The sequence below is a fragment of the Dicentrarchus labrax genome, unplaced genomic scaffold, assembly GCF_905237075.1.
Source record: "Dicentrarchus labrax unplaced genomic scaffold, dlabrax2021, whole genome shotgun sequence".
NCBI classification, from domain to species: domain Eukaryota; kingdom Metazoa; phylum Chordata; class Actinopteri; family Moronidae; genus Dicentrarchus; species Dicentrarchus labrax.
The window spans coordinates 19,237,069-19,260,865 of NW_026136720.1; the positions used below are offsets into that span (position 1 = coordinate 19,237,069).

General features: G+C 39.6%; 1 protein-coding gene across 4 annotated transcripts in view; it reads left to right on the plus strand.

Moving 5' to 3' along the window:
* Nucleotides 1-1,762: 1,762 nt before the first annotated feature.
* The window catches only part of mon2 (MON2 homolog, regulator of endosome-to-Golgi trafficking), a 38,155-nt gene continuing 16,120 nt past the window's right edge, over nt 1,763-23,797 (plus strand). For 2 of the 4 annotated variants that reach the window (XM_051381452.1, XM_051381453.1), the window contains exons 1-17: nt 1,763-2,261; nt 8,967-9,030; nt 10,391-10,518; nt 14,373-14,504; nt 14,887-15,016; nt 15,288-15,385; nt 15,818-15,943; nt 16,138-16,332; nt 16,747-16,871; nt 18,232-18,371; nt 19,613-19,766; nt 20,151-20,341; nt 20,751-20,832; nt 21,497-21,678; nt 22,465-22,577; nt 23,051-23,080; nt 23,456-23,560. In XM_051381452.1, coding sequence (XP_051237412.1) covers nt 2,154-2,261; nt 8,967-9,030; nt 10,391-10,518; nt 14,373-14,504; nt 14,887-15,016; nt 15,288-15,385; nt 15,818-15,943; nt 16,138-16,332; nt 16,747-16,871; nt 18,232-18,371; nt 19,613-19,766; nt 20,151-20,341; nt 20,751-20,832; nt 21,497-21,678; nt 22,465-22,577; nt 23,051-23,080; nt 23,456-23,560 — 2,103 coding nt within the window. In that variant the 5' untranslated portion in view covers nt 1,763-2,153. The remainder of the gene's footprint in view (nt 2,262-8,966; nt 9,031-10,390; nt 10,519-14,372; nt 14,505-14,886; nt 15,017-15,287; nt 15,386-15,817; nt 15,944-16,137; nt 16,333-16,746; nt 16,872-18,231; nt 18,372-19,612; nt 19,767-20,150; nt 20,342-20,750; nt 20,833-21,496; nt 21,679-22,464; nt 22,578-23,050; nt 23,081-23,455; nt 23,561-23,797) is intronic. The other 2 variants (XM_051381454.1, XM_051381456.1) reach the window with 1 other exon arrangement.

Here is a 23,797-nt window from a genome sequence, read left to right on the forward strand (position 1 = left end):
ACTCAAAATATAATGCTGTGTATCCCAGCATTACATTTTGAGTGAAAACGTTTAATAACTTAAATTATTCAAACCTTAACACAACTATCCACAATCTAATCAGAAATGGTGCAGCAGTATTACTTGATTCAAGACAGACAACTAATCTGAAAGTAACTCCACTTTACTTATACGGTATAAAAAAATCTTTGCTGCTCTCTTGTTGCTACTCTGCTGCTTATTGTTTTTCCTTTCGTCCAAATTCAAAGGGATTTAAGGAGGTGTGGAAGTTTGGATTCCAACTCCCTGAGGACAAAAGCTGTTTCTTCAGGAAGACAAAACAGAATCTCCAGCAGCCTAAAAAACTAAAAGCAACGGGCTCCTTGTGAGAGGAGCAGCTCCTACAAGTTGAATACTGCTAAAAGACTGAATTGTTTCTTGGTTGAATTTAGATAATAACATTTTCTTTGTAGTGAAAAAGGCACTGAAAACCAACCCAGGACAAGAGAATGTGGAGCCTGGTGCAGTCTGTTTACTGTTAAGGCACAATGGAAACATGCCTGACTTCAAAGGTAGTATGTGGACTCCTTCTGGTTGTCACTGTGCGCTCTCAGGAAAAGGCTGCTCCTGTTTACCTTGTCTGCCCATATCATTTTTTAGTCTCACAAACAATACCAATGTACCTCATCCTTTCAGTGTAGTATGCTGTCTTACTTAATGATTAATGGTAAAATAAATACCTATATGTGTACTTCATAAACGGGCAACTGGGTGCTTGTTTATATTAATTTAAATATTTCATAAATAATTGAAGAAGCCACAGTCTGAATTATATATATGTTTTCACACTACACTAATCTCTAGATCCTAGTATGTCAAACTAATGTCTGAATTTTAATGATCAGTTATATAATTTCAGTGGTGGATTCAGATCATCTCCCTAAGAGTAAAGGAGCAATTCCACAGTGTCAAAACACACATCCTACATTCAAAATATTATTTTGTTAAATTGCAGAAGTAGGCCTACTAGGCCTACTATAAATGACAACTTAAACTATAAAAACTAAAAATATCCTTCTCATTATGCCGAAAAGTGTTATATTGTTACATATTTTATTACTGGACTAATGTAATGATGAGTAATTATTTGTTATATTGGTTGGTTGCTTAACCACAACAGGTCATCATATTTTATAAATCAGATGAATGTTTTTTGAAGCAAAATCTTAATCTGCACCAAAACTAGTTGCCATAACTACAGCTGTCAGACACTGTGAATGAAGTGGAGGAAAATGTACAATATGTTACAATATTTCTCTGTACATATAACATACATATATGTAACATATAAACCGTACGTCTATATCACAAATGTGTTGTTGTTTTCTGCAAAGAAATCTCAATTACATTATTATTATTATTTTTAAATCTATGTTTTTTTATTACATTCATGGAGCACCAGCTCTTACACTCCCTGCAGTTATTGTGTTCACTATTTGGCTTCATTGTACAGTTTATCTGTTGTTCTCTGCTGTTATTGATATGCATTGAATCTAATATGAAATATCCATAAATGTGTCACTTATTCAGGGAACGTCAATTTACTCAATGACAGAAAAAGGTTGGGGACCACTGCTTCAGGCGGTGCATGTCAACACGTAACTGCAGCAGTGTCTAGACGTGGCTCGTCGTTACCTGTCTGTAACACGCTTTTACCAGCAGGGGTCGCTGCAGTCATTATTCTGAGTCGGTCACTGTTTACGGAAGTCCAAGTGACGTGTCACTGTCCACCGAAGCATTGTGGGAAGGGAAGTGGAGCTGTCGGCCGTTGATGGCAAACTGCTCAATTTGGCGAATATCTTCCATTAGTGAGCAGCCTCAAGAAACAGAGATCAAGGGAAACGATGCTGCTTCACGAAGCTAATGTCACCGGGCTGTGAAGGAGAGGAACATATGCCGGTGTCATCGCTGCTCTCCTGCGCACGGGCGCTCAAAGCAGAGAAGTGGGATACAGTGTCAATGGACCGCGGCGTTTTTATTTTATTTTCCAAAGGAGCCGAGTAAAGTAGCGACGGATTATATTCCCGTTGTGGATGGGCGCGGGGGGCGACTGCGCTCCGGCATTCCTTATCGTTTGAAGTTTCTTGAGATTTCTGTCGAAGACGCCGTCAAAGATGTCGACCAGCAGTCCCGAAGCGGTGAAGAAATTGCTGGAGAACATGCAGACGGACCTGCGGTCTCTGTCCATGGAGTGCAAGAAGAAATTCCCCCCAGTCAAAGAGGTTAGCCTGATAGTTAGCTTTACTGACTCGTTACCGTGGCGTTCAGCAGGTTGTCTTAATTGTGAATATGCTTTTATATTCGTAATAATATACATTTTTATATATATTTGTTTGTTTTGAGCCCGTTTCCCCCCCCAACACACACACACACACACACACACACACACACACACACACACACACACACACACACACACCAGCCACTGGGCCTGTACTCCGTGGTGTTGGTGGGATGTGAACACTGAGTTGTCCTCACACTGAACGGGTACATTAAAAGTTGTGTCAGCCACTGGGCCTACCTGCCCACTAGGCGTTCATATGAAAAGAGTATACAGGTGTTTTTGAATGGCTTGTTTCCCACACTTTGGTTAATATGGCTTATGAGGAGCATTCATATAATGTTGGTCCGGGAGAACCCACATGAACTCAGCTGACCCTTTATTTTCATTAAAGCTTATAAAACTACATGTTTTGACTGGCAGTAGGTCATTTTCTAGGTATATTCAGTCGATACACCAGCTAGCTAGTTTTAAATTACATTGAAGTACGGTTTTACCCTTAGTAGTAGCTGCACAAACAGTAAAACCTGGGCAAATTCAAATCAGTTTTTCAGGGGTTTTAATTAAAGTACACTAAGATAAAAAGTATTAATTGTATAATTTGGGTAAACCAGCCCTTGATACTTCATTTAAAATGATTTGACAGCCTTTGGATTGAAGTTATAGTTTACCCAATAGTTGTATTCCCCACCTTGCAATCACTTATTGCAAGAGGGAGACGCTGTACACTAAAGTGGTATTATTATTCACCCATGCAGATGTAGAAAATATATCCCCTACATATATGGTCTTTTGTTAAAGTGTCAATTAATCCAGATTGCACACACAAATGCACACATGTATAGTTCCTTCCACTTTAAATAACCACCTAAATAACCATGACATTGTATTTAGACATGTTGCTCACGTTTTTGGGGGTGGCTGCACGAATCAGAGGTGGATATTTTTACAACTAAAACCAAAACTATACATAGATTCTACTTACATAAATGTTCTTTGTAATTTGTGAGATCTAGCCGCTGTTATTTTATTACCAGGACATTAGAGCATTAGTGAGTGGACAATGCTCAGGTGAGCCATTTTGCCCCAAAATGTTTTTGACATTTGTTGGAGAAGACGTGTTTGGCCTACTTAAGTCTGTCTAGGATCTCACATTGCAAGTTGGTTTCACAACGAGCTTGCCAGTATTGACACAGCCACAGGCCATTTCATACTAAGTGTTTTGTTTTTTTCATATTTCTTGGAACGATGTACTGTTTGTGGCAGCTGACTGCTTCTGTTGTGTAGCAGTGTTGGTGACATCATGGATGAGAACAAGTATTATAGTACAGGGAGGTGTGACGTCAGGGCCCTTTACAGTGTATGTGTATTGTTAGATTCTCATGAAGAAGACCCAGCTTATATGACGCCACTTTGCCCCAAATGACACAACCCTCTTTATGTTCTGTGCTTTCAGCCTTCCATAGGGCTTGTGTCAGAGTTCATTTACATCTAAAATGTACTGTATTTTCTTTTGATCCTTAAATTAATGGCTCAAAGATAACTAATAATTATGAGGCTAGTAAAATACAATATTGGATAAATACTGCCACCATTCACTCTGTCATGGTTTGACCTCGCTGCATTTCATAACTGTGTAGATATATAGATTATTTTATATAATTTACTTGTCTCTGAAATGCACACAGAGTGCTGATAGTGTTTGCCAAAGTTATGTAATTCAACTGACACCATCTCACTGAGAGCCTCTTTACCTTAATTCCCTGTAATTCTCAGGTATAGTAAGCTCACTGTTTGCTCGGATATGTAACAGTGGTCACACAGGTCATTAGATGAAATGCTGTACTGTATGTGGGGCTTTTGGTGCCATGGAAATATTCAACCGTAAGCTCAGCGGGGCAACACATATCAGGCTACACTGGCTTAGTTTGTTTTTTCTCAGGTCTCACATCAGTTAAAGTGTAAAGACAACATTACAATGAGAAAGAGAAAAAGTTAAGCAAATGGTTTCAGTTCCTTTGTCTTTCTGCCACTGTAGATTCAACCCCTTGACTTGAGTGCCTGATACTTTAAAATGAGCTCTGAGGCGGTAACATAGGGCCATAAAAAGCATACATCTGGTCTCGCGTCTCATCCTGCTTGCTGGCCTTTGCCAAGGGGCCTCTTCAAGCATCTCCTTCAATATTGATTTATCATCACCCATGTTTCCTTGTCCTTACCATTATCTTTCCCTCAGGGATCACAGCAGTGCAGGGAGCCACTTTGATGTTCCCCGCAACCTGAGCTCACTCATGCTCTGGTTGATAGTGTTGTGATTGAAACAACATTTCCCAATTTGAGCCTTCATGCTTATATTTGCTGGGGTGGTATTGTGCTACAAAAAAGGCTGACTGGTGGCTGTTGAAATTATTTGTGTACCTGTTACAACAAATGTAGCCTTTACTCTATCCATTGTCATTGAAAAGAAGAATGAGGAAGCCCCGTCTTCATTTTCCAGCCAGTATCCATTCCAGTTCCTCCCACATTTCCCAACACATCTCCCACAGTGACATTGCACCACAGCCAGTGGTTTCTCTGGGTTAAGAGGAGCCAAGAAGTGTCCCATTGATATTTCTGTATCATAGCTTCGCATTCAGAACCTCTCTTTCATTGAATAGTAGTCAGTGAAACCACCAGGGCTTTGCTGTTTGTTGTGCTCTGATTGCTTTTGCCTAGGCAAAAAAAACATCAGTCAGCCAGCCCTGCGCTCTCTCTCTCCCTCTCTCTGGATGAGTCGGGTGCTGTCAACTATAGGTAGCTCAGACTGAAATGTCTTGGGAAAACCTGCAGAATAAATGAAAGCATTACGGACAACCTTTATATGGCTCGCTTAGCACAACTCATTTGCTAGACAGGTCATGTAGGCTGTGCGGAGACAAAAGAATAGAAACATGGAGGGATTTAGTGAACTGACGCTATTGCAATGAAGTTCTGACTGAATAAGCGTTTCTCATAATATGCAAAGTAAGTTACCAAAAACTGCTGAGTTTTGAGACGCTCACAGCATGTTTCTAAGGAAGTCAATCTGTGATGAGCTTCACTAATGTTGCTTTTCAAAGAAATGAGCTGGCACTGAGACATCGGTCAGTTCCGCTTTGAGGATCTCCATACAAAAAAGGCCCTGGAGAAGAACTGAAAGTACTGAGCATTTCCTGATGCTGCCCAGTCCTTATATTGTTTGTACTGCAGAGACCTGTATTTCATGTTCCTTTCCACTGGTAGGTTTGAAAATCAACTTTGTCCACGATTGCATGTTTCCCTCAGTCATTTCTGAATATTTTTGGCTTAATTGTTTGCATTTATAGAATTCAAAAATATTAGTATATTTGCAAATACATAAATGATTAATACAGACAGTTACACTGCGACACAAATATGTGAAGATTCCAATCGGTGAGATGAAAACTGAATCGTGATCAGTGTCAGTAGCTGTATCAAAGACTTGGCGGCCGCAGGTGAAGAAAATGGGGATGCACCATCCTATTTAAAATCAGAGGTGTGGCAAAAGGGAATATATTTTGTAGAGTTTTATCTGAGAAATAAATGAATCCTTTTCAGGTATAATTTGTCTACAGTCTATTCAAAAAATCATGACAAAATCATGTCGTGAACCAAGTATTGTGAATTGTATCGACTCGTTACACCCCTAGATACTTATGCTGTTACGGACACATTTTGTTTGGTACTGAAAAAGTGTTATCCAGCCCTAATTAACACACTCCAAGCCACCTCGAAGATGATTAGGATTTTAATGCTAAAAAGTAGTGGTTGAGGTATATGGGTTTTCCGATATTTAGAAAGCAGGGTGGTCGATTATATAATACCAATATAATAATACATTGGGTTATGCTATAGATTTCACAATGTGACTGGTATGTGAGAGAGGTAGGCAAGCGTTTAAAGCAGGATTCATGGGAGTTACAGTACAGGGCTCAAAATAAACTATTTCACCACCTTCCCAAAATTCACAAGGGGTAGAATGAATATCGTTCCACAGCAGCCAGACTGTAAAGGCTGTCTGTAGATGTGTCCGCAGACATTTTTTTGTTTATCAGCCTTATGATTGCAGACAGGCCGATGCTGACTTACTGAAAATGTCCGATAATAGGCCTGATTAATCGTCTAGTCAGTCACTACTAAAAGGCATTTTGTTAGCAATCAACAACTACAGCAACCATGAAGTAGCTGTTGAATGCTAACAAACTAGCTATAGACACTCATCTACCCTATGATCTAGACACAAACTCCATGAAGAGGTTTTAGCTTTTCAGAAAGACAGATGAAAGAAATCCTCCATCTGCTCTCATTGATGTTACAATGACATCATCAGGCCAGCGGTATTTCCCTCCACATGGTGGTGACTTCATAATGCTGACAGTTTTTATAGAGAAGTAGGGTCTACACTTTACAACAGAAAGCTTAAACAGCACTTTCTATGAGGAAGTATGTGGAGAAATGTGTTTACATGCAGAAAGAGAAATTTCACTGTTTTCATCCCAACTGGAATCAAGAAGAATGCCTGTACACAAAAGATTTTCATTGTAGAGATTGGAAAGGTTTTGTTTACAAAATGTTACCTTTTGTCACTTGCAGAGTTTTATTTACTTTACTGTTTTCAGTTTCAAGTAGCCACGGCATGGTTGTACTAAATAAGCTCTCTGTGTTCTCCTCATTGCCTGGAGACCTCTGGCTCTGTTTGAGGAACAAAGGCGAAGAGGGAGACTAACATTTTTTGAAGATTAACTTTTTAAGAAGCTGTACCGAATTGGCAGGTTCACAGTTTGTATTAACAGCCCAACCCTCTTACCAACGGGTGCTGGGTAGCCAACTGTTCAGCAGGTTATGAATTGTTGACTTCTACAGTAGCTTGACCTTGTGGCTGTTTAAATGACACCTTAAAGTTATACAGTCATGTTGTTGGCCAAATATTTCGGTCACTCAGATTATATATATTATTATCAAAATATGGCCCCAATGTATTTCTGTAGCTGCAGAAATTATAGGATGATGCTGGTTTTGAGAATGGAGTTGAGACTCATTTGTAACACATGCATGCTCGGGATGTAGTCAGATCATGCAGTGGCTGTATGAAAAATGCATCAAGGTAATGTAGGCCCATTGGCTGTTTGCACAGTTGAGGATGCTGCTGCTACCACTGATGTGTGGTATTTGATCCAGTGATATGCCAGAAGCCGTTATTAAAGGCAGTAACATGCAAGTTATTTAATGTATAACATTTATTAAATGCTACATTTTCCATTTTCACAAGGAAATCATAACGACACCAGTGATTAGAAAAAGACTGTCGTTGTTCACCATGTGCCTCTTTGTGTGTGGGCTCTGCAGATGGTGGTTACCTCAGCATCAGGTTGCCAAAAGAAAAATGCTCATTGAGATGACTGATGAAGGATATAAATAATGGAGTTATGGTCTCTCAGTCTGCAAACTTGCAGTACAGCTGTTATCATAAGGTACACATTTGCACGTTGTATCTTTTAGGTTATCTGCAGTATGAAAAGTGGTGTCAGTGTTTCCTCTAGGATTTGTTTTAGCAGCGGCGGCAGGCCTGTCCGAACACCCCCCCGTCACGCCGGAAAAAAAGGTGTTATGTACGAAACAGAAGTGACACTTCGCTGCAACACAAACAAATATATTTCCGTTTTAATGATGTTTGATATCAGGACGTTGAGCTGAGAACTGACAAGTTGAACGTTGTCCATTTAAAACAGACCCACCGTTTCTGGTGGAGCAGTTAGTTTATTAGTCGACTTGGAAGAAAGCGAACGTTTTGACAATAAGCTACATCAACACAACAGTATGTGGAGTTAAACTGGACAGCCCCAATAACCTCTGAATAGCTCTACTCGTTGTTAAATTGCAATGTGAGCGGCAGCCAACGGGGGTGCATTATGTCGGCAGGATCATTTAAAAGGTAACCGTGACTACATTGTGCGTCTGCCCCATTTCTGATACCGTGGCGTTAGAAATTTAACAGCGGCGGGCCGCCGTTCCAAAATCAACATAGAGGAAACACTGGGTGTTTTCTTATGGTGAATAAGAGAAGACGATTGGGTAGCAGGTAGTAATGGGGAAGAATGCCGGGGAGAGGAGGAGGAGCAGAGGTCGGAGAGATGGGAAGAATATCTTGACAGGCCTTCGCTGGCTTGCTGTTTTTCGGAAAGATGAGAATAGATGTCAAAAAAAGATGCCTCTGTTTTGACTGGTAAATGCTCAGTATCTCGTTTTCTCTCACACAGACACAGACTGACTCACATTCAGTCTGTCTCCATGTCATCCCCGCCTCCTGCCCTTTCTTTCTCTTGACATTCATCCTTCCCCCTTTCCATATCTTGCCACCCCTGCCAGACACCTCACTGGGGAAATCACTTCCTACTAGCACATCCCTCTGAAGTTGAAGCCCATTCTCAACAGATTTACCAGCCCTCCTTCTGTATCTCTGCAGCCAGGCTGTGCCGTTTTTTAGCCCTGTGGCCATCACAACAAGAGGTTGCCTGCCACCGGTAGCACAGAAGTGCTGCATCATCAGCATCTTTTGATACATGTTACATTGAATGTAAATGTCTACTCTCTGTTTTTATCCCCCCAGGCCGCAGAGTCTGGCATTGTGAAGATTAAGACCATTGCAGCCAGGAATACAGACATACTAGCAGGTGAGTGAGAAAGTGAGAAATGACAACTGAGATGTCTAGCTGCCACTTTATCAGAGTGCGCATTTCACCCTCATTTGAAAATGACACATTTCCATGAATTCCCCCACAAAATATTGTATGTATTTGAATTGAATTTGATTATGTTAATGAGATTATTCATGATAGTATTCCCTCACTTTGCCACATTGTTGTTTTACTATACACTAACATTTGTATAATTCCAACACTATTTTCAAAGTGTAGGCCTAAATGCTGGTTAATGTGCACTATCCCTTGTAAATGGAATGATACAAGTTAACAAGTATTAATGTTTTTATATTCACATGACACTGTTTTTTTTTTCACATACAAGAGACATACAGATATCCACTGTATTATGATTTATTTTTGTTTTTTATTTGTGGAATCAGCCTGTGGCAAGTCATTTACAGTGTACTGTAAGCACATTACACAAATAGATAGTCTTTTTCTGTCATATTAGATGCTAACCCAGTGCACTCCATGGAAAAGGAGACCTGCATATTCATTTATATAAGTGCTCATCCCTCAGCTTTGTTTATAAATGGTGAAGATTTAACCCATTTAGCTGATCAGACACCTGCATGGTCCGATTTCACTACAAAGCACTTTCAAATGTGGCTGGCCTCTAAACACTTGAATAGGAAATGCTGTCTTGATAAACAAAGTCCAGCTTTTAGTAACATTTGCAGAGTTGACACATAGTCGACATTTTCCGAGTTCCACTGTTGACTGTCCGACTCTGACTGCCCCTGTAAACTGTGAACTGTACAGTGTTCATTGCAGAGGAGTTCATCTTTGTTTCCAGAATAGATTTGTAAGTTGTCACAGCAGCGTAATTATGTGGTACAAAAAGACTGAATGGTGAAACCTGTATAACCTGCAGGTTATATAAAACGAAGAAACTAAAACCAGTGCAATAAATGTGGAAATTATACAGGTAGTTGGATGTAAAGCACTGGTTCCCTGTCATGATCAGACAGCACAAATGTATCAAGGCCACACATTAATAATTTATTTTAATGTTGTTGGAAAAAAACATTTAAAATTCCTCAATAAAGACCCAGTACAAATATATATTCAAATGTTGATAGTTAAAAAATATTAGATTAACATTTAAAAAAAACATTTTTCATAACTCAACCTTGGATTAATAATTGAGCACTGTGGAGCTTCCCCAGATGGGTACTTAATGTTACACACAATGTTCTCTTTCTTTTCTTTTATTATGTAATTTTCACCATTGAATTTGTGCCTTGGTATGGTATTTTGAAGTATCTGTAAAGGTATGAAAAAATAAAATAAAGTGACATTTAGTTCTACCTCTGTCCTTTTCCTGCAGCTCTGAAGGAGAACAGCTCAGAGGTTGTGCAGCCTTTTCTGATGGGCTGTGGCACCAAAGAGCCAAAGATCACCCAGCTGTGTCTGGCTGCCATCCAGAGACTCATGTCCCATGAGGTGGTGTCTGAGGTGAGGACCATGAGCTAGTCTGGTATTCAAAATGCTGGCATATAGCTACAGTATACTCACGCTAATGTTCGGAGTTGGAAAATGGCATATTATAAGCCTAAGCAAAGTGCAATATGATGAAAAAAAACATCAAATTGTATTAATTATTCAAATGCGGTAGTGTAATTGGAAATATAATATAATTGATATTAGGCCAGTAAACTATCAGAGAAATCAAAGATGGGTAGATGTCAGTATAGCTCAAGTCAGAATACCTTTATCTTGTCTATCATAGTTTTTTGTCTTGTCTGAACGATGTAGTCATGACTTTAACGACATAAACACCTTACATTAAAAATTAAAAACAACAACTTTATATTAAAGATCTAGTGTGTAGGATTAAGTGGCATCTAGTGGTGTAGTTGCAGATTGCAATCCCTCGCTTCACCCCCTTCTTCCAAGTGCGAAGGAGGAACTACGGTGGCCACGAAATGCATAAAAAACGTGAGGGGCCCTATCTAGAGCCATTGTTTGGTTTGTCCGTTATGGCCTACTGTGGAAACAAGGCGGCCTCCACATAATGTGCATCTGTAGATAAAAATGGCTCATTCTAAGCTTACAAACACAGCGATTATACACTTATGAAAACACCCCTGAATATTATATTCCGTTTCTGCCAACAGTTTCTCCTACATGTTACACACTAGACCTTTTAAGTTTAACCAGCTTTTCCCCAAAATCCCTCAGGCTTAATTTCCTCATTTACATTTCCCCTTTGGTATGCCGGTTTTAACAAGTGAAATCAATAAGAGGTCATTGCTCTCATCTGGATTCATCAACTAGTGTGGACCCTACTTCATAGAAAGACACAAGGTGATTATCATCTCCAAAAGTGCCAATGCACATGTTTTTGTGCATAATGTTTTTGCCATGTATTCATTAAAAAAACACTTTTCTGAAGAACATAGTGTAGAGAATGTTTCTTTATAGTGTCAGATTTGCAGTGTGCTTGAGGTCATGCAATCCCTTGATCACTTAAAGGATCAGTGTGTAGGGTTCAGTGGCCTCTAGCGGTGAAGTTAAAGATTGCCAACCAACTCTATACTACTCGCAAAACTAGCTAAAAACATGCAAGGCCACTGTTTTGTTTGTCCGTTCAACATTGTGGACTCCGAGAAGAGGGCACACTCCCTCTGTAGATAAAAACAGCTCATTTTGGGGTAATAAATGCATATTTACCAAGCCCTCAATGTTCCTTTTTTAAGATTTTGCATATTTCAGCGTAGCCATTCATGCAAATGTAAGTTCACCTACCACCTTAGGCACATCCTTTTAAGAATCCTAAGGGTAATTCATTCAGATCGATACAGGAATCTGTGCAACTCATCGATACCCAATCAGGCAATGTAAATTTTAGAATGGTTAATCTAAATTTATTGCTGTCACTGGAGGCCACATATAAATGACACATTTCCTCTACCACTACTCATTCTGTCCTGCAGTTGTCGATCTTTTAGTCTTTGCACTACCTCTGTATTTGAGGAAACCACTGGCCTAGAAAACGTACTACTAGGCTGCTCCAGTAGTTTCACATGATCTGTGTGTGCAGTGGCAGTTAAACAACCCTGTAGGACTAGGTGGAACTGGGTATTCATCCAAGGAAATGGATGACTGTAATAATTTCTTAAACACAAATGTATTTTAACATAAGCTTATGTGATGGGTGAAGAGGATTTGAACCTTTTAAATAACCCAGCTGGAGTCAGACCTGAGATCAGAGCTGTTTTAAAGCTGACACCCTGGAGCCGCTGCAGAACTGCCTTGTTAATACACCGTAAAAGACTGTTATTAAACTATTATTGAGCCATCCCATGCTTTCTGCATTTTGAAGTCAGGCGTTTATTAAATTAGGTTAGCATATGTGTCAATGCTTCTGCCTTTGGTAGCAGAATTGAAGTACTCTACACTCCCAGAGTATACCCAAGGGTGACATAACTAGTAATAATAATAGCTAGTCCATATTATGCACATTTAGGTTACAGCTTCTTCTCATTGCTAATCTGTTGGTTGTTTTTCTGATTAATAAACCAATTAATAATGGACAACATATCAGACAATGTTTTTTTTAAAAAGGCCCATTTCAATTTCCCAGAGCTCAATGTGACATATTTACATTGCTTGCTTTGTCGGAACAGTCTAACACTAGATAATATATTCCAATGACCATCATTATCAAAATTGTGTATTTAACTGTCAATGAATCATTTCAACACTAATCCATGTCAATTTATACTTTTGCATATCTTCACATCTCAAATATACTGACTGTAATGAACACAACTGTATTGCCTGAGTGGGTAGTGGTTGAGTACTTTGTTCAAGAGCAGCTCAACATAAGTGTCTGAGGCAGATTTTCTCAGCTAGTCTGACGTTTTGGGAGTTTCTCTTGGCATTTAAGATAGCATTTCATCCTTGTTTTTTTTTTTTTACTACCCTTGTCTTTGAGTTCTTGTTATCACATTATTGCTCCCAACAAGCATTTAGGACATCAAAGACAAACACTTCACACACTCGACAACACACACATTTTCTGATCTGTTGAACGGTGTACCTCTCCACTTCATCAGCAACTCTAAACTGCAGGGCTGAAAAGCTAGCTGAGGGCCTCACAAGGTGTCACTGGAGACAACCAAGTCAGATACTTTGTCATGTCGAGAGAATGTGATGATAATTAATGTAATTTAGTTTCCTCTGAGAAGGAGAGGGATCTGTTCAAATGTCTTGAAAGGAAATGTAACAGGACAGAATAGACTGAATTTTCTTTTATTGATGGCACACTTATGTAACCTATCTAACCCTCTGGAGCAAGACTATCAACATTCCCAACCTGGGCATCAACCTAATAATAGGTACTCCTTAACCACATATACATAGTAAAATGTTTGGCTCAACAATCAGCCAGATCTCAAAGCAATTGCAACTCATCTCCTGTAGAAATATGTTGAAGTTGCACTGTAGCATAAATTTTCTGAACAGAGAAAATAGGTTGTGTTCAATCTTGTAGTATCTCAAATGTAGCTGTGGACAAATATTATTTGACATGAATGATGAGACACTAGACCTTTGCTGGTTCCAGCTTCTTGAATGTGAGGATTTTCTGCTTTTCTTGGTTTTATATCATTATATATTTAATGTATTCATTTTTGACTGTTGATCAAAGAAAGCAATTTTGTGGTATACAGACTAAATGATTAATTTATTATTCAAAAAAATAATTGATAGATTAATATCTATCATATTGTATATATTGTAATGGCAACAAATGTTAGTTGCAGTCCAAGAGTGGACAAAAACCAAACAGTAGCAAAAAAGTATTATGTATTGAAAGTTAAGTTTAATACATTTTTAAATTTTTGATTTGTTTTACATTTTTTTTAGTCCTCCTGTAAATCCAGTGAGTAGTACTCAAAAGAGCAGAGCTCAGAGGGGTTGCTTGATGTGTAGTTGTGTTTTGGACAGTTTGACCCAAGAAAGGACAGTCTGTGTCACTTACTGTGAGCATCAAGTAACATAATATTAACCGTCAGTTACATTTGGGGTTCTTGAACTCTATGATGTTGCCCTAAGCAGACAGCACCAGCTGGTCTCACAAGTGTGTATTTTGGTGCATGTCTTTGGTTTGGGGTTGTGTGACCTCAGTCTGATCCTCTCACTTGAGTTTTCTTCTGTCTGACAATCTAGCAACTCTGATACTGCTTCCTGAGTTGAACTACAAGTGTATGTGTATTTGTGCATACTTCTAGATGATAAGTAATACACTAAGATGTGATAAATATCAATGTAAACAATTTAAGTTGTTTGTGTGTACATAACAGGCCGCTGCGGGGAACATCATCAACATGTTGTGGCAGCTGATGGAAAACGGTTTGGAGGAATTGAAACTTTTACAGACGGTCCTGGTCCTGCTGACAACCAACACAGTCGTACACGATGAAGTACTTTCTAAGGTACAGCAACACCTGTGGCGATTGTGTATTAAAAAGGTCTCTCTTGAGAATGAGACCCTGTGTCAAAATAAGTTAAAACTATTTTTATTTTTTTTTTATTTTTAAATGAATAAATGTGTTTGTGGTATCTTTGCTCCAGTTACATGGACTATCACTTATTCTGTTCAAACTATTTTTGTTAAATGTTACAATATATTGAAAAGCCAAACTCCATGTTATCATATCAGTCCTTGTAACCTGCAATGGCTAAGAACAAAGAATATGATTTTCTGATTCCTCCTGAAAATAGACCAGAAACGCAGTAGTAATTCGTTTAGGTTCAGTTTATACAATATATAGATGCATGTGCTACATAATACGTTTATGTTTTGTTCCGGCCCAGGCTATTGTGCTGTGCTTTCGTCTGCACTTCACTAAGGACAACATCACCAACAACACAGCGGCCGCCACCGTCAGACAGGTCGTCACCGTGGTCTTTGAGAGGATGGTGGCTGAGGATGAGCGTTTTAAAGGTGAGAGAATGTTGGTGCAATCTGAGGGAAATGTCCGGAAGTTGAAACACTGATAGGATGCGGAACTTTCACAGAGTGATGTCTGATCTCAAGGAAGATTTACAGTGAGGAATAAAATATAATATTATGTAATGTATAATAATGTAGTATACTGTGATGGATAAACAGTTAATAAAATAAATATGTATGCTGTGATGTGATGTGTAGTTAACAGGTAAAAATAAATAACTTTAAATGCCTAAAATATAAATTGTATTTCCCTCCCCCCAAGGCATCGTGGAGCAGCCTCCTCCTGTTCAGGGAAACACCAACAGACGGTCTGTTAGTACTCTGAGACCCAGTGCAAAAGATGCATACATGCTGTTCCAGGTATGTCCACCAGGGAGCGGCAGCCTTCTACACACTGTTATACACCTCTCCCAGCAGCTTCGGGTGAAGCCTTTGGACCAAGCTGGTTTTGAAACATGGCTCATGAGCTCACCATTTGTGGACTAGAGACAAGAAATCAAAATGGTCCCCACAACTGGAAATTACTGTAATTACCAACCGCATAACCTTGGGTTTTAAAGTTTAAAATAAGTTGGTAACTGCTTTCATCTCAGCAATGAAGTTACATTTGCAAGAAATGATTCAAAAGTCCCTTGTCTCCAAGTCCCCTGTCATTCTTCACCCACGCTGCACTTTTGTGTGATCATGCTTATCCTTCCAGCAGAGCTCAGTGACTTCACTGTTTCAACCACTGTGATGTGTGTAGGACATAACACTCCATTGTTTAAAATGCTGTTGTGCACCTCCCTGTAGGACTTGTGCCAGCTGGTGAATGCTGATGCCCCCTACTGGCTGGTGGGGATGACAGAGATGACCCGGACTTTTGGCCTGGAGCTGCTTGAGTCTGTTCTTAATGATTTTCCTGGAGTATTCCTACAGGTACATGGAGCCTTACATGTTAGGCCCAATATTATGGACACTTACATACAGAACTTACAGGTGGCAGAGATGCAAAAAGAAATGAAAACAGTAGTCTGTTTTGTTATTACTATGCTTGATATGATCTCAACATCCCTCTCTCTCTCTCTCTCGCTCTCTCGCTCGCTCTCTCTCTCTCTCTGTTTTCTACACAGCACCAGGAGTTCAGCTTCCTGCTGAAGGAACGAGTGTGTCCCCTCGTCATCAAGCTCTTCTCTCCTAACATCAAGTTCCGGCAGGGCAGCAGCAGCGCCGCCTCACCAGCACCTGTGGAGAAACCTTACTTTCCCATCTGCATGAGGCTGCTGCGCGTTGTTTCAGTCCTCATTAAGCACTTCTACAGCTTGCTGGTAAGGGACTAGTCTGCATTGATGTTCGACTGGCCAGAACTGTTGCCTGATGGATGCTTATGAATAAGGGATTTTTCTCCAGCACAGAGCTGATACACCTAATTGATCTGGTCTGATTAGCATTGGATTAGTGTAGAAGTAGTTTTGTCTTAGTTCTGCTCCAGGCGCTTTAATAAGCTTAATTGCATCTAAATAATTAAGCATTGCAGCTGTTTTTATTTAGTGATACTCTATCAATCTTTGACTGAGACGGGCAAAAGACAAATTTCCATTTCAAGTAGTGTGGTAAGCTGCAGTACAGCTCCATCAAAGCTCAAAGGGATTCAGGAATTTTGCCAGAGGCCAGCTTCCAGTTACGGGACAGAGCTGGCCAAACGTCTGTCCCAATCTGATAAGTGTGTGTTTGTTTTGCAGGTGACCGAGTGTGAGATCTTCTTGTCTCTGCTGGTGAAATTCCTGGATGGGGAGAAGCCACAGTGGCTGAGAGCGGTGGCTGTGGAATCAGTCCATAGGCTATGTGTGCAGCCACATTTATTACGGTAAGCAATATGAAGTTCTACAAAACCAAGCACACATTTTATTAGATGAATCTCAAATATTTTTTTTATTTCACTTAAATGTCACATTTCTTGCATCTTACATATATATATCGTACATTTCTCAGCTGCAGTGAACAAAGACTGGAGGTGTTTTGTGCGTCACACTGCTTGATTGTTGCTGATTGATTTCTCAGTTAGCAGCCAAACAATGCAGTGTATCTGGTCATGATGGCTGAATGTTTCTTATTTATCTACCTCTTGATACAACAACAGAGGTCGAGCCAAGCAGGAAAAGAAACTTACAAAACATACCCCTGTGGTAAACACACTCCTCTACATCCACATAACATAAGCTATCATTATGTAGCCATTTTGACTTTACAAATACTTATACTGTCTTTGCCATCAACAGGATACAAAATGGTTTAAATCGTATGAAAGAATTAAAGATGGTTTTAGGAATAACAATGTTGGTGGGTGACCATCTGTTGATCATCTGTTTGGTCCAGAGTGAAATGTTTTGGCACTTAGATTGTTATTAAACTAGGGCTGCACAATATGGTAAAAAACATTATATTACGATTATGTTGACCGATATTGCAATGTGATTCACAATTAGTGTGGAAATGATCAAATATAATTTTCACTGAAAAAAAACATAGAAATCATCATGATGAGATTTTTTGGGGTGTCTGTATCAAACAAACGGGTTTCCTTAAATCTGAAGAACAAGTTTATTGACCAGTGCATCTCTGCAGAACTGCAGTACTTCATTACAACGCTGTTTGTATGCTCATTTTACCGTTATCAAGTATTTGCAGCCTCTGCAATTTGCATATTGCTTCTACGATTTGCATATAGCACTTGGCCATTTTGCGATTTCGATAATATTTCGATAAATTGTGCAGCTCTAGTGGAGGCGTTCATGATTCCATAAGTTAAGGATGATATTTGGAGGTTAACATTATTGACAGTATATAGTTAGTGGACAGAGCTTCCAGGTCTGTGAAGTGAAGCCAAAACAGGAGTGTCTTAAACATGCATTCTATGTAATGGCCAGCAGGGGGCAGTTACATTGGCTGCCATAAAAGACAGATAGTATGAAGTCTTGGTCCAACGGCTATTATATACAGCTGAGGCTGACGAAGCTCAGCTGAACCTGATGGATGTTGTGACAGCACAGCTTAGTCTTGTAAAGGTTGAGCCAAGTGTGACAACATAGAGCAGAGTATGAGATGTCCTAAAATGGTGTTTTTCACAGTATAGTTCTGAACTATATCACCACCCAAATGGCCACTTTCTTGCTAGTTCAGTCTTGCTTAAACACATCACAAGCTTCTGTCTTCTTTTCCTTTGTCAGGTCATTCTGCCAATCATACGACATGAAGCAGCACTCCACTAAGGTATTCAGAGACATCGTCAACGCCTTGGGCTCCTTCATTCAGTCCCTCTTCATCGTCCCCAATGCGGGGAACACTGCAGCCGTCAGTGCACCTGCTGGTCAGTTCCGTGATTTTTAAGAGGAATTAAATCCTCATTTCAGAATTCTACAATAATGTGGTACAGTTATCAGTGTATTACTAATATATTTGGTAGTCTCTTCTCTTTTTCAACAAGTAGGATTCCTGCACCCATGAGAAACTCAATGAATTTTCCATAAAGTTCTGTGCAAATGCAGTTGAAATTCATATTTAGACAGCCCCTCCAGAAAAACGCCATTATGCGATCGCATAATTCAATGCATAATCAGCCAAAGTCCGCATATTTATGTGGGGGCCGCATTTTTTCAAATACGCCGCATAAATCCACGCAAAATATGCGCAAAACGTTATGAAGTGACATAATTACGCGACATGAACATCATCGAAAAGCTGCAAACCCCACATTGAAAACCTTACAGTTGTAAGTATATTAGTAGTATGTAAATTTACGTTACATTAAGAGATTGCACTTTGTGCATTGGAAGCACTTATTTTAACAGAAAATGTATGTTTTGTATAGCTACCTCTGTAAAACAGGAAGCACACATTTTATTTTTTTATATTTTATTTATTCATTTTTACAGAAGTTGTAGCATATTCCTTTTGTAAAGCTACAGAACTTGTTTGACTCATCAATGTTTTCTAAGTTTGAGCCATGTGTTTATTAAGGTCTGAAATAAAACAAGAAAAAACTTAATATTCCCAGCACTTTCTGTGATGTAGTATGCTTGCTTATCATAGAAACTAATAAGAAATGACTCTTTACATTAAGATTAGTAGCCTAGTGAGAACAAGGTGTTGGGGGAATAACTTTTTTTCTCTTTTTCATCAAACTGCAGTTTTTGCAAGTTCCCGCAATTTCATCGCATAAAATTACATAAATATCCTGCATATTCCATCGCATTTTTTAAGAAAACGTGCCGCATAATCAAGGATTTTTGCCCGCAACAAACACAAAAACTTTATTTTCTTTTCTTTTTTTTCTGGAAGGACTGTTTAGATGAAAAATTAATTTAGGTCAATATGAAATATAAACTGTTAAAGGAATATCCTGCTTTTAAAAGGAAAAATACTCTCATTAAATCAACAGAATCAAAATGAAATCAACACACTTGATGTGCAGACACAAGTGGTCATGGTGTTTTCTTTTATTTTACATTGGTTTTTCTATTTTTATTTTCTTATCTTGTGCTTTATTTCACTCTGTCTTCCTGACTTCTTTTATCCACTCTACCCCCACCACACTCATTTTCTGTCCAGGTGGCTCGGGTTCAGGGGCCCAGGGCACAGCACAGGGTGGCCCAGGAACAGGAGGGGTCAGCGGCAACCTGACCACGCAGGCTGCATTCGAATACCGTGGTACCTGGATCCCCCTCATGACTGTTAGCGTCCAGGGCAGCGCCAAGGCCACTTAGTAAGTTTTTTCATTAAACAATAATAGGGCAGGGATCAAAGCCTCACCCCGTCGAAATGTTATTGTCATTGGTCTAGGTTTGAAATACAGGGAATTACATTAGCCAGAAGCCTTCCTGTAACAAAGAGACGTGTTGTCTAGATTGCCCTTTCTGGTAGTGCTGGAATGTATTTGCTTTAATTAGAATCCAGTCAGGTCAGTTTTGCAAGCTACATGGAGCTACATACATCCTTAGTATGACGGAGAGTTACACACACGCATTTAAATTTATGGATGGACTTTGTAACATTTAAAAGTTATGGACAGAATTCATTTCACAGAGGCACACACACACACACTTTAACCTCCATCTCATTTTCTCTGTCTCTTTCTTTCATCCTCCAGCCTAGAGATGCTGGACAAGGTGGAGCCCCCGTCCATCCCGGAGGGCTACGCCATGTCTGTGGCCTTCAGTGCCCTACTAGACCTGGTGCGGGGCATCACCTCTATGATTGAAAGAGAATTGGCTATGGAGGAGGAGGCAGCTGCTGAGTTCAGAGAGGCACATCCTGATAAGGAGTGGCAGCTACAACCTGGTGAGAATGGACAAGGGGTTGAGGGGGATAAGGAGGAAGACAAGCAGGTTCTGATGCAGTGAAACGTGGGATCTAAACCAGTCAAATTAAATATAAAAAGAGGAAAGCTTTAGGAGGTACATCAAAGTGAAAAGCAACATCTTAAGGTGGAAGTTCCAGAGCATTTGTGCTGTATAGTAATGTTTAGATTGTATGTATCTTACAGCATGATTACCAAACCCAAGAGGATTGTGGGTGGTTGTATGTCTATGACCCCTGGTGGCCAGTATTGTGCCTGTAATGTCTTTATCTTTTCAAATAAGATATAAAAAATGGAGGCATGTTTTGTTTCTTTTCCCAAGTGATGCTGTCCAACTGAAGTGAAGTAATTCCTAACTAAACTCACAGATGATTTGTGTTTCTATCTCAGGAGCCCACCTGGTGTGGGAGGAGATGGTCAGTGCCTGCTGGTGTGGTCTACTGGCTGCTCTATCTCTGCTACTAGACGCCAGGTAGTCTTTTCATAAACTGCTCTTTTGCTGTCATCGAACAGGAGAGAATTACTTTTCCCATAGGAAATGTCAAAATTCTAACAAATACTGATCCATTAATTTGTCCTATGTGCATGTCAACAACCATTTTTAACTCTTAAATCTATGTCCAGATGTAGTGAATGAAAATGTAAAGAGCTGACAAGAGGGAAACTTGGACATAGATTTCTAGCAATGCTATTCAGAGGATATGGTCTTATAGACCTTTTCATAGTTATTTTATTCAGTGTTGCACAAACACCTTAAATGTAAAGTACTGTTCAGGCCAGGAAAAACTTTGCCCTTACAGATAAAATAAAACCAAGTCCCAAGATGAGCATAGTTGGCAATTTTCTTAACATAACATAACCCCACTCAGATAAAGATTTAGCTTAAGTCTTAATACATCACACACTCTTTAATTCTTTTTTCCAGAATTATAATAATCTTCCTCTAATATCAAATTCAATTATTGGAATCAGCCTTGATTGAAATTGCCACTGTAGTAGAAAAACAGTACATGCTAAAACCTGACACAGCTACAGTTAACTGCCACAGACAAAAGAGACACTGTTGAATGTACCAAATATCAGACTACACTCTTCACTTTCTGTTTTTTTTTCTCCCTCTTGTCCTGTCTCTTCAGCACCGATGAGACAGCCACAGAGAACATCTTAAAAGCAGAGCTGACCATGGCCTCTCTGTGTGGTCGTCTGGGCCTGGTGACGCCCCGTGACGCTTTCATTACAGCCATCTGCAAGGCCTCTCTGCCGCCGCATTATACCCTGACCGCTCTGAGCAGCAACACCGCCAACCTCTCCAGCAAAGGTACAGCTCCTGCTCTACAAAGAAAACGCAGTCTAAGCAGTACATCAGGTTTCCTGTAACTACTTTTTCTTTGTACAAAACATCGCCTTGATACACACACACACACACACAAATACACCTGAAATACCAGAATATTACTGCAAAACATTTGAGGCTGAGTTTTGTATGCATGTTTGTATTCCTGCTTTAATGTAGGCATTACACAATCCAACACATAACAGTACAACACACAGTTAAAAAGTCCCCCTCTCTAACCCTGAGGATACTCTCTGTTCACGTGTATTTATGTTAAACTAATGAGTACGTCTGTTCTCCCCGATGGTTAGATGTGCATGCCGCAAAACTGAGCTTAACATGTAAACTGTTGGCACTCTACCTGTCCCAATTGCCTTAGTCTTTTTGCGTTGATCCATAACTTTTCACTCTGGCTTCTAATTAGGAATACCAAGGAGAACGTGTCTGGAGATTGTCGACGTACACACACACACACACACACACACACACACACACACACACACACACACACAAATGCTCTTAAACCGACCGCTCAAACATTCATTATTTGCATATTAGCTTGTAGAGATAAAGCCGGCAAATTGGGTCTCAACTTGCGATGGATGTTTGCCTTGGAGTTAATTAAGGAAGCTCTTCTTGCATGTCGTAAACTTGTTACAAAACCTGTTTGTGTATACTGACTTTCATCGAAAGACTTGACGTGTGTGTGTGTCTGTGTCTGTGTCTGTGTCTGTGTCTTTGCGCGTGTGTGTCTGTGTATGTTCTCCACAGCCTACTCGATCCAGGGCCAGAGTGTTCAAATTATCAGCCCCTCCAGTGAATCTCATCAGCAGGTGGTTGCTGTTGGGCAGCCACTCACTGCCCAGCCCCAGGGCACTGTAGTGGTAAGGACACAACTATGAAGAGACTATAGTTACACTTGACATTTAATTATTTCAATTGTTGTAATTAAGATATATTAAACAAACGGCTGAAAAAAAACTGTAGTCCTGACCACCAAAGTCCAAGGCAAGACAGAGCACAATTGAGTGTGACTCAAGACTAGTCCAAAATAAAGCGGTGAGTTAAATATAGACGGACCATATGGGCTCCAGAATCTGTCAAGACAAAAAAAGATGATGCTTGGACTATAATTTAACAAGCATTATTAATTTAAGAGTTTTCAGTATCTAAGATATAACCCAAAGAATCAGTCAAACATCCCATGCATAAAAAAATAGTCCTGTCTGATGAAAATGCAAAGCCATTTGTTTACCAGGTTGTCTGTGTTATTAGTATGCATAATGTGCACATCACCCCATTTAAAATAATGCCCACATAAAAACAGACACACTTTCTCTCTCATGGCACCGTTCAGGTAAAGAACAACTATTATGAACATGGGCAGGTCAGTGTTTTTAAATTTACCTTTAGGGCAATAGCATTTCAAAATACATGGGCAGTGGCCTTGACCCTAACCTGAAATCAGTATGTTAATTAGTTATAATTAGAACTCCCCCCATAGAAATTATAATGTTGTTTTTATCTGGTTTTAGCTCTTAGCACTACTGTATTTGTATTTCCACACCTTTTTTTTCTTTGTTACCATAGTTGTATGGCTGTGACCTTTGCGCTTCATGCTATAGCTCATAATTTTAGTAAGACATAAACATTGATCCTTTCCTACCATTTCACACTTAAAGTTCGAGAAGTGTATCAACTAAATGCCTGATGACATGTGCATTCGATTGTACTATAATATAACTGTCTGTCCCTCCGTCAGCTGACTGCCAAGAACATCCAGTGTATGCGTACCCTGTTGAACCTGGCTCACTGCCATGGGGCTGTGCTGGGCACCTCCTGGCAGCTGGTGCTAGCGACACTGCAGGTACTACTCCCATATGGTATCACACGTATGCACACACTCTTATCTAATTAGACATGGCAAAATAGACAGTCCACATTCTCTGTCTCTCACACACGTCCAAGTACATATCCTCTTCTAGTAATGCAAAATTACATTTATACATTCATAAGTGTATACTTGCACTATTTTTGATAAAATAAATGACCTGCTACCAATAAGTTTCACAAACTAATACCTTTGTGCTTTATAAAAACTTCC